The sequence below is a fragment of the Entelurus aequoreus genome, linkage group LG15 (genome assembly GCF_033978785.1).
Source record: "Entelurus aequoreus isolate RoL-2023_Sb linkage group LG15, RoL_Eaeq_v1.1, whole genome shotgun sequence".
Taxonomy (NCBI): domain Eukaryota; kingdom Metazoa; phylum Chordata; class Actinopteri; order Syngnathiformes; family Syngnathidae; genus Entelurus; species Entelurus aequoreus.
This window is the reverse complement of record NC_084745.1, coordinates 36641349-36653209: the sequence shown is the minus strand read 5'-3', so window position 1 is coordinate 36653209 and position 11861 is coordinate 36641349. Positions and strand designations below refer to the sequence as shown.

The 11861-nt window shown below is 40.8% G+C and overlaps 1 protein-coding gene across 6 annotated transcripts in view; it reads left to right on the top strand.

Annotated features, from left to right (window-relative positions):
* The first annotated feature begins 799 nt into the window (after positions 1-799).
* asap1b (ArfGAP with SH3 domain, ankyrin repeat and PH domain 1b) overlaps positions 800-11861 on the top strand; it is a 109377-nt gene continuing 98315 nt past the window's right edge. For 2 of the 6 annotated variants that reach the window (XM_062021369.1, XM_062021368.1), the window contains exon 1: positions 801-1555. In XM_062021369.1, the coding sequence (XP_061877353.1) occupies positions 1430-1555 (126 nt within the window). In that variant the 5' untranslated portion in view covers positions 801-1429. Of the gene's footprint in view, positions 1556-11861 lie in introns of all 6 variants that reach the window. The other 4 variants (XM_062021372.1, XM_062021370.1, XM_062021367.1 and 1 more) reach the window with 3 other exon arrangements.

The following is an 11861-nucleotide window of genomic DNA, read 5'->3' as shown; positions in this document are numbered from 1 at the left end:
GTACGGTAGCCCACAAACGTTCTCCATTTATAGCAAACTGGTGGTGAATACATGCTGTGAGTTATTATTTGTTCAAACTAATGAGTGAAAAAGTAATGTTAGGGTTGTTGCTCAACTTGTTTGAACTAAAGAAACACTACCAGTAAAACCACAAGGTGGCGCTTTTGTGTATGTTTTTGGTTCACACTCTTTTCTAAGTCAAATGAGATAGCGGTGGAGAAAAAACAAATATTTCTACAGTGTTTGGTTATCCAGGCGCGCGTTTGCATGCTCGTTTGCATTCTTTTCGGTGACTTAACTGTCCGACGAACATGTTTTAACGTCTGGAGTAGGTAAAAAGGCTTTTCAGCATTACGAGTCATTTTTAGCACACTCCCTAATATAAACACAAAGAACGGACATTGTAATACAAGATAGAGGGTATCTTGCTAGTTGTTTCTAAAAGTAATCGTAAACAAAGCATATTTGTTATGTTTTCAATGACAGAGGATGAACAGAATTCACTGCAGTCACATGACGCATGCGTAGCTAAACGAGATGGGTGGCAAGAGGATATTTGTCAAGCGCCTGCTAACAACCATGAGATATTGGGGATTTATGTTACGACTTCCAGAATAACACTTCACTGTAAAGAATATCAAAAACCGTGCGGTGGTACTGTCCGCATGAATGACGTACAACATACGACATACGACGTCCTCTTTGCTGTCGTTTCGTTGTAGCTCGACGTGTGCGCTTTGTAATAGCGCCGAGGGGCGTGGTTTTTATTTTGAAACCCCTCAGCAGGAAACAGCGAGCTTGTGCGGTGTGGTTTGGTCATCTTTCTCTCTCCCTCTCTCTCCCTCAGAGCAGCTTGTGCTTTGCGGAGCAGGAGAGAGTGGCGGTGGATGAGTCTGCGGCAGACCTTTATCACCCCCCCACACACGCAAAAAAACAACAACAACCAAATAGGAGCCGAAGAAGGGAGCATCAAGGCCCGCTGCTTTTGGAGATGACATCGACGCGCCATGGAGCACGATAAATCCTAAAACGGAAGCCAGCAGCGTTGGACGGTTCGCACAACTAAGCGGCTTCTTATAACATCTGCAGCGCATAATGTGGACATCCGCTATCCTCCCTCCCAGCTTTACTTAAACGCCGAGTGACACTTCTTTTAAATGCTTTGCGTGTAGGCACTGCTTTTGCACGGATAGACAGGGCCTGCCCGCACAGATCGAGGTAATTCCTCCCCCCATGGCCTCCTGGGAAGAGTGAAGTCATTGCAAAAAAAGGGAAAAGCGACCTAATAATCTCTAGTCGTGCTCAAGGAAGGAAAAACCCCGCGTCCAAGACGTCTCTTTTACATGCTCTGACCCCCTCCAACACCCACCTACCATTGAGAGACCCCCTCCTCGAACCTCCAGCTGGGCTTTATCCTGCGTTTCAAAGGATGCCGGATCAAATATCGGTGTCCGAGTTCCTCTCGGAGACGACCGAGGATTACAATTCCCCGACCACCTCCAGCTTCACCACCCGGCTGCAGAGCTGCAGGAACACCGTCAACGTGCTGGAGGAGGTGAGGCTGCGCTCTTGGTGTTATTGCATTGACATAACGGCACCTGTTGGTTTCTATACCTGCATTTCTGCATGCACCCAAAAAAACAAAAAATGTATGCCTCAAGCGGTGTGTGTGTGTGTGTGTGTGTGTGTGTGTGTGTGTGTGTGTGTGTGTGTGTGTGTGTGTGTGAGAGAGAGTGTGAGAGAAAGTAATCTTTCTTGCCACATGTAGAGGGGTTGGGGTGGCCCTGATAGAGGATGTGCACTCAGGCCTGCAGCTTTCTGTGCTCACTCTTACATAACTCGCAGCTTCAGTGCATTGCGGGACCATTGTGTGTATGTGTCAGTCACAGACCATCTCATCACAGTCAGATCAAGATGGAGTCCTGTACGGATTAGAAACTGAGGAAAAAACACTGCACACAAACATGATTTTTTTTGAAGCCGTGTCACCTTTCATCACTTCCACCCTGTCCTAATCAGGTCAGGCAAGCCGGGGGGTGGGGGTCTGTCCGTGTGTTTTCCCACCTCCAGAACGCCCGCCATGTCCGCTGGAATCCTGATTAAATAGAGCATCAAACTTGGGAATCACACACACACCTTCGCTCCGTTGCCTAAACGTGACCTCATTTCCAAATGTGAAACACAGGCATCTCCAGACCTGACGGCCTTTAGGCTGAACATGAAATATTTTCATTTAAAGGAGACCTATTATGCAAAACCACATTTTCTTACCTACTGGTCCCTGATTTTGTGTATTTGGAATCTGCACAAGTCCCAAAAATGTGAAATCAAACCATGGAGGCAATGCGGGGATTTTTATAAAATAATCTTGCCTTCCTTCATACTTCCTCCAAACGATCCGTTTGGAATTTGGACAACCTGTGACTTTTTTCCCAATTGTGACGTCAGCAGATATCTCCATATATGATAGAGATTTACCCGAAGAGCTCTGCGCGAGCCCGCTGTTGTAATCCGACGTTGTAGTCAATATGTTCCTTCTTTTTCTATATCATCTTGTTGTGGGGCAGACTGGCTCGTACATGCACATACATCCTCTGCTACTGCCATTTCTAAAACAAAGTAGCGTATAGTTCGACCTCATATCTGTCTGTAGACTCATTATGGAAGCACTAAAAACTAGAACATCAGTAGCCAAAGACATGCACCTGGGGATAGGTTGATTGGCAACACTAAATTGGCCCTAGTGTGTGAATGCGAGTGTGAATGTTGTCTGTCTATCTGTGTTGGCCCTGCGATGAGGTGGCGACTTGTCCAGGGTGTACCCTGCCTTCCGCCCGATTGTAGCTGAGATAGGCTCCAGCGCCCCCCACGACCCCAAAGGGAATAAGCGGTAGAAAATGGATGGATGGATGGATGGATAAAAACTAGAACATCAGTAGCCACGTAAGTAAGACTGCTAGACAGTGGATTGAAAATAGTCTGTAAAACATAATCTATGCACAACTTTGACCAAAGAACCACCATTACATGTTATGTGTTGTAAATGTATAAAAAAAAATCATATTATGACCGCTTTGAGGTAACTTTAGCATCCATACATACTCTTGCCGTAAGTGCTACAACACAATCAAAACAATCATTTTCAGAGGAACTAATTAATGTGTCTTTCCTCAACTTGAATATCAAATGCCAATATTAACAGCTAACGCATCTTCAGCCACAGATTCTATTTATTTATTTATTTACAGACATACATAGTTTTGTATTTCATTATTGTTTCTTTTGTTAATATCAGAGTCCGTTCTGCAAAAAGGTCATCCCTAGAAGCACACAGTTTATGGACAGGGACCCAGAGTTAAATTATACATCATCATATAATATACAAAATACAATACAATACAATACATTTCAAAATCTACCCACCAAATACCCATTTACAATTTCATTTATAAATAAAAAAGGAATCTTTAAATCCACCAAATCAGTCTCAATATCCTATTCAAATTTGATTAAAAGGTTGCATTTTGAAGCTCTGCGATAATCTCATCATACGTGCAGAGGTCAAGATCAGAATTATGCGACCAATGTAAATTCCTCAACCATAAGGGGTGTGTTAAATGTACTAAGCATAACATCGCAATAAATTTAGCTTGAAACGCTTTTTAAAAATGTTTAAAGAATATAATTATTTTATCGAGATATCAATCTCATTCCAGATCATCGGGCCACTACAGGCTATACTAAAGCTTGTACACTTTAGATTACGATTTTTCCCTCTTAATAAAGGTTTACTTCTAGTTTACTTCTCACCTGAAATACTCCAAATGTATGTTATAGATTTTACTTAACGCGGACCTTTTATCTAAAACCAACTTTTCTTACCTATTGGTACCTGTTGTGTATTTGGGATCTGCATAAGTCCCGAAAAGTTTAAATCAAACCATAGAGGCATGGCGGAGATATTTATAAAACAAAATTGCCTTCCTTCATACTTCCAGGAAACAAGGCATTTGGAATTTGCCCAATTTAGTGACGTTTGCAGATATCTCCATACATGGTAAAGATTTACCCGATGAGCTTTACGCGAGTTCGCCATTGTAGTTGGACGTTGTCGTCAATATCTTCCTTCTTTTTCTCTTTCCTCTTGTTGTGGCTCGTACATACACATGCATCATCCGCTCTTGCCATTTCTAATACAAAGTAGCATATATTTCGAATTTATATCTGTCAGTAGACTCCATTGGAGTCGCTAAAACTACAACATGGATGACGGGGAGAACACGCAGTCGAAGTGGTGGCACATAAATAAGATCGGCCACAAAACAGCGCATTCTGAAGAGACGGTCAGAAAGCAGCTTGAAAATAGGGCTGGGCGATATGGCCTTTTTTTAATATCTCGATATTTTTAGGCCATGTCACGATACACAATATATATCTCGATATTTTGCCTTAGCCTTGAATGAACACTTGATGCATATAATCACGGCAGTATGATGATTCTATGTGTCTACATTAAAACATTCTTGTTCATACTGCATTAATATATGCTCATTTTAAACTTTCATGCAGAGAGGGAAATCACAACTAAGTCAATTGACCAAAACTGTATTTATTAAACAGTTATTAAGCAGTGGCACAAACATTCATGTCATTTCAAAACAGAAAGTGCAAGATTGTCAGAGACATTTTAAAACAAGCTATGAGTGCACTTTTGTGCATGATGTCATTAAGATGACATATCAAAACAACACTAAATTAAAGTGCACTTTTTGTACAGAACGCCACTACAATAGTTTAAAACAAATAAAGTGCACTTTTGTGCATGATGTCACACAAGATATTTCAATAACTCAAATAAAAATGAGCTGCATAATAGGAAATCAAATAGTGTATGTCCTTCGCTATGTGGTAGGTTCCTGCGGACGTTATCTCCTTCTGTTGTTGACTATTTTTTTAATACGGTGTTGATGTGGAAATGGTTGCCTCGGCATTTTGTTGGTGGCACCGAACTGAGATGTTGACATGCGGAGTAAGCACTCTTCATTCTCTGGCAGGTGACTTTTCAAATGATGCTACCTATTAGCAGTAATGCTACTTTTTGTAGAAACGCTTTTGCCCAACACTTGACAAATTACGGTTGTCTGTTCGACATATTCCCGCTTGAAGCCAAACCACCGCCAGACGATGGACCCCCTGCTATTTTTCTTGGGAATTAATTTTTCCTTCATTTGTTACCAGATTCGCACCTTCTTTCTCTCGTATTACCACTCGCACCACAGCTAACGTTACCCATGCCGCTACCTCTCTGCTCCGCAAGGGCGTATAAGTATGTGACGTATGTAAGAAGGTGCGCTTGTTTTACATCTCTGTGAGAAGGAGAGTCAACAAAGAGTGAGGAACGCCTGTAGTGTAATGCCCGCAGCTAAAAGCAACTGCGTGAGAACGTATACTCGAATATGACGATATAGTAATTTTCTATATTGCACAGAGACAAACCCGCGATATATCGAGTATATCGATATATCGCCCAGCCCTACTTGAAAACGTAAACATAATCTGTATATAATCTATATATATATATTTTTTTTTGACCAAAGAACAACCATTGAATGTTATGTAGACCACCCGGAAGTGTTTTAATTGTAGGAAAAACAAATCATAATGTGAACCCTTTAAGTTAACCAACTGTTAGTGGTTGCAAAAGAGGCCAAATTTATAACAAAACCAAAGTACAGAGGCTACCTAAGTGAGGTGTTGTGAGGTACGCAATAAAAATTGCATCAGTATATGTAAAAGGTCATGGCTATCTTCTAATGCTAAACAGAAACGCTGTTACGGCTTTCACGTAACATGCCCCATGTGGGACGAAGAAAAAGGAAACATGTTCCTCTTTTACTTGCTGACGATAACAGTTATGGTTAGCAGTTGCCCTGTTAAAGGTGGTAGCTAGCTGCTGATGCTAACCAGGAACACTGTTACAGCTTTCACTTTACATGCTGCATATGCGACAAAGAACAAGAAAAGTTGTTATTCTCTTCCTTGCTAATGCTAACTGTTAAGGTTAAAGCTGTCCTGTTAAAGGTGGTGGCTGCTAATGCTAACCAGAAACGCTGTTACGGCTTTCACGTTGCATGCCTCACGTTGGACAAAGAACAAGAAATGTTGTTCTTCTCTTCCTTGTTATGCTAACAATTGAGGTTAGCTGTTGCCCTGTAAAAGGCGGATACTAGCTGCTAATGCTAACCAGAATTGCTGTTATGGCTTTCACTTACATACTTGCCAACTCCGTTTTTAGCGGGAGAATCCCGATATTCAGCGCCTCTCCCGACAACCTCCCGACAGAGATTTTCTCCCGACAAACTCCCAGTATTCAGCTGGAGCTGGAGGCCACGCCCCCCCAAAAAAAAGTCTGCCGCAGCTGCGATTGGACCTGACCAGCTTCCGGGTACAAGTACTGGAGTACCAATTGCTTGCCAGGGAAGATCTTCCCCAGGAAGCAAGGATTGACCGGTTTTGGGCCATGCTAGGGAGAGATGGAAGATTCCACACTCTCGTGCATTTGATGAAAGCACTTTTGTGCGTGCCACACAGCAATGCATCATCAGAGAGGGTGTTCAGCATGGTTAGAAAAATAGTGACAGAGAATAGAAAGAGGATGGACAATTCAACCCTTAACAAAGCATTGTACTTTCAAGTACAACAATGAGTAGATGAGTGTTGTGTGTGTGTGTGTATGTGTGTGTGTGTGTGTGTGTGTGTGTGTGTGTGTGTGCGTGTGTGTGTGTGTGTGTGTATGTAAATAAATGAACACTAAAATTCAAGTATTTCTTTTATTTATATATATATATATATATATATATATATATATATATATATATATATATAGCTAGAATTCACTGAAAGTCAAGTATTTATATATATATATATATATATATATATATATATATATATATATATATATATATATATATACAGGTATATATATATATATATATATATATATATATATATATATATATATATATATATATATACAGGTATATATATATATATATATATATATATATATATATATATATATATACAGGTATATATATATATATATATATATATATATATATATATATATATATATATATATATATATATATATATATATATATATATATACAGGTATATATATATATATATATGAAATACTTGAGTTGTTGAATTCTAGCTGTAAATATACTCTCCTCTTAACCACGCCCCTAACCACGCCCCCCACCCCCGACCAAGGCCCCCCCTCACCTCCCGATATTGGAGGTCTCAAGGTTGGCAAGTATGCACTTAGCATGCCCCATGTGGGACGAAGAACAAAAAAAAAAGTTCTTCTCTTACCTGCTAATGCTAACAGCTGATTGATTGAAACTTTTATTAGTAGATTGCACAGTGAAGTACATATTCCGTACAATTGACCACTAAATGGTAACACCCCAATAAGTTTTTCAACTTGTTTAAGTTGGGGTCCACTTAAATTGATTCATGATACAGATATATACTATTTTCATAATACAGTCATCACACAAGATAATCATCAGAGTATATACAATTAATTATTTACATTATTTACAATCCGGGGTGTGGGATATGTTCTTCTCTTACCTGCTAATGCTAACAGCTAACGTTTGCCGTCGTCCCCACTCAAATACTAGGCAATAATGGAACCTTTAAAGGCCTACTGAAACCCACTACTACCCACCACGCAGTCTGATAGTTTATATATCAATGATGAAATCTTAACATTGCAACACATGCCAATACGGCCGGGTTAACTTATAAAGTGCAATTTTAAATTTCCCGGCAAACTTCTGGCTGAAAACATTTCGATATGATGACGTTTGCGCGTGACGTCAACAGTGGAAGCGGAAGTATTCGGAGCCCATTGAATCCAATACAAAAAGCTCTGTTTTCATTTCAAAATTCCACAGTATTCTGGACATCTGTGTTGGTGAATCTTTTGCAATTTGTTTAATGAACAATGGAGACTGCAAAGAAGAAAGCTGTAGGTGCGATCGGCGTATTAGTGGCGAACTACAGCAACACAACCAGGAGCACTTTGAGGATAGCTGACGCGCTAGCCGAACGACCTCACCTTGACTTCCTCCGTCTCCGGGCCGCCAACCGCATCGGTGATCGGGTGAAGTCCTTCGTCGTACCGTTGATCGCTGGAACGCAGGTGAGCACGGGTCGTGATGAGCAGATGAGAGCTGGCGTAAGTGCAGAGCTAATGTTTTTAGCATAGCTCTGTCGAGGTTCCGTAGCTAAGTTAGCTTCAATGGCGTCATTAGCAACAGCATTATTAAGCTTCGCCAAGCTGGAAAACATTAACCGTTTATTTACATGTCCAGAGTTTGGTAGTATTGTTGATCTTCTGACTATCCTTCCAGTCAGGGACTTATTTGTTTTGTTTCTATATGCAGTAAAGCCTGATGCTATCACGTTAGCTCAGTAGCTAAAGAGCTTCATCGATGTATTGTCGTGGAGATAAAAGTCACTGTGAATGTCCATTTCGCGTTCTCAACTCTCATTTTCAAGAGGATATAGTATCCGAGGTGGTTTAAAATACAAATCCGTGACCCACAATAGAAAAAGGAGAGAGTGTGGAATCCAATGAACCCTTGTACCTAAGTTACGGTCAGAGCGAAAAAAGATACGTTCTGCACTGCACGGTAGTCCTTCACTTTCACGTTCCTCATCCACAAATGTTTCATCCTCGCTCAAATTAATGGGGTAATTGTCGCTTTCTCGGTCCGAATCTCTCTCGCTGCTGGTGTAAACAATAGGAAAATATGAGCAGTCCTTCCTCCGGTGTCGTCACGTTACTTCCGGTAGGGGCAAGGCTTTTTTTTATCAGAGACCAAAAGTTGCGAACTTTATCGTCGTTGTTCTATACTAAATCCTTTCAGCAAAAATATGGCAATTTCGCAAAATTATCAAGTATGACACATAGAATGGATCTGCTATCCCCGAAAAAAATCATTTCAGTAGGCCTTTAACTCACTGGTGGCATTGTTGTCTTCTTTTAACACCCCTATTTGTCGCAAAAAGCCATATAAAAAGAAATAAAAGGTCCGCAAAGTGCACAAGTTTAAGATGTTAAAAAGTTAGCTAATGGTGATGCCTAGATGCCAATGCTAACAATGTTAGCATCAGTCGACTTTACCACCTGTACTTCTCTTACTAGTAATGCTAGTACTACTATTGTGTAGCATGCTTCATGTGGGATAGTTGTGGTTTTCTTTTCTTACTTGCTAATGCTAACAGCTACCATTGTGTCCAGTGTTGCAATTAGCAACACTGGACACCTTAACATCCTGGTGGCATTGTCTTCTCTCCTAATGATATTATTCTTCTCTAAACACCCTTTATTAGTCGCAACAAAGCAAAGCATGTGTGTAATGGGTAAAATAAAATCCCGCAAATTGTGCAAGTTAAGTGGAAGAATAATTTGTCGGCTAATGTAGAAGGCAGTGGCCTGCTGATAATGTTAACGTTAGCAACAGTTATCTCCACTGCCTGGACTTCTCTTATCATACTCAGGAACGCTGTTCTTTTTTTGTGTGTAGCATGCCCCATGTCGGATAGTCGTTACTTACTTGCTAATGCTAACAGCTAACATTAGCAATCCCTACTAAAATACTATCTAACACTGGACACTTAAACTTCCTGGGGGCATTGTCATCTCTTCTATTGTTATTCTTCTCTTTACACCCCTTGTTGGTCGGAAAAAAGGCAAGAAAAAGCAAACCATGTAGGTCCAGCAAGGTACGTAAGATAAAGACGTTGTCCGCGAATGTAAACTAGTGGCTAGTGCTAGCGGCTAACGTTAGTAACAGTCGACCCCATGACCTACAAGTTTGGGTGCATCTTTCAGTCAACAATTAAATAAATGTTATCCAAAATAAGACCTATAGTGTCAAGTCACTGCATCTAGTGGGTGCACAAAGCCTTAAAAATATATGTTGTAGACAAAACCAGAACCAAAGGGGTGTTTATCTGCTGGTTGTAGCGAGAAAAAGGCTCACAACGTGAATGAGACTGCAGCCTAAACCAGAAACATCTGTTGAAGAGGGGCAGCCATGTGCGCCGGGCTTCAGTAGCCACCCTGGAATTTTTGTTTCTTCTACGCAGGGATCACATGACAGGGAAGCTGCTTTTAAACAAAGGCAAGATGCCCTCCGTTAACGCCACAGCTGCTCTCAAACATGTCAGTGTTGCATCACTTCCAAGTTCCGCCCGAGCTAAAAAAACTGCATTGAAGCCTTAGTTTCCCCCATTGACAATTTGTTGGAAATGTTTGCAATATGGCAGTTTTATGTTGAGCTCCAGCTTTTTTTTCCTGGCCGTGTTGGCAAAGTAAATTATGCAAAGGTTCAGTGTGAATATTTCAAGAGTGTAATCCGAGGCACAGGCCTTGAAGTTGTCACTCCACACCTGACTCTTTAGAATGTGCAATGGATCACATAATTCTCATTCTAATTAATTATTGATGCATCCTGCTAACACATCGGTCACATGTTTACGTTTGAGACAAAAAAAACAATGCGATGAAAAGACATTTTCAAGTGGTGTGGAGTTAGCTAGGAACCACATTGTTGTGTTTTCAAGTTGTAGGACTAGTTCTTATACTTTTAGACCAGACCTTGGCATTCTGCGGCCCGCGGGCCACATCCGGCCCTTTGTGCGTCCCTGTCCGGCCCGCGTGAGGCCAATCATAAATTACAAAATACATTTTAAAAAGTATCTATGTCGAGTGTGCAATACAACGGTGCTGCTTTTGTTTTGAAAAGCGTTATTTGTTGCTAGAACCTGAGTGTTACTGGTTCGATCCCCGGCTTCCGCCATCTTAGTCTCGTTCTTTGTGTCCTTGGGCAAATCACTTCACCCTTGCTTCTGATGGGTCGTGGTTAGGGCCTTGCATGGTAGCTCCCGCCATCAGTGTGTGAATGTGTGTATGAATGGGTGAATGTAGAAATAGTGTCAACAGCGCTTCGACTACCTTGAAGGTAAAACAGCTCTGTACAAGTATAACCCATTTACCATTTCAGCAGCAATTATGCGAGTTTGCACTTTTTTTGCAAAATGCTAATCTTAGCATTCAGCCATCCATCTACAGACCTGTCAAGCACATTCACACTTTTTGGGCACATTTGTAAAAAAAATTTAAAATGCCAATATTAAGTTTCCATCATGCCCATTGAGCATCCAATAGGTGAGGTAGCGCTTTCGACAAAATACTGAATATTGATCTGTCTAGCATGTTCCTAATTTTCTTTTTAACACATTAGCATTTGAGCAAAAATGCCAATACTCGCTTGCGAGTATGCCTATTGATCAGCGACTGTGAGTCTGGGCTTTTAGCAAAATATAAATTTTAGCATCTTTCTGCCTGTGTAGAAACTTAGCCAGCAACTTTTATTTTTTTCCACTTTGACCTACTAATTGTGATGGATGACTTGCCGAGTTGTCTCTACTTCCACCAAGTAAGATACATTTTAATTAGCATTTGTTGATGTGTGGTATAAAGTGCACTTTTATGACAGAAAGCAACCTCAACCCTATTATTTATAAGATGATAGTGAAGTTGCCGTTGTCATGACAACTAAGTATCAGTGTAAACTCAGGGACAAGATTAGACAAGTGGAAACCAAATTCAATTTTTTTTGCTCTGACTGAATGTAAGAGGAACGCTCCACAGGCGAGCCTTGACCCAGTTTCTTTTTTGTCCGGCATGCACACAAAACAGCTGATGCGGTACTGACTAACAGGATGCACTCCACATGCAAACGTGCTAATAATTGAACGACGCCATCTTGTGC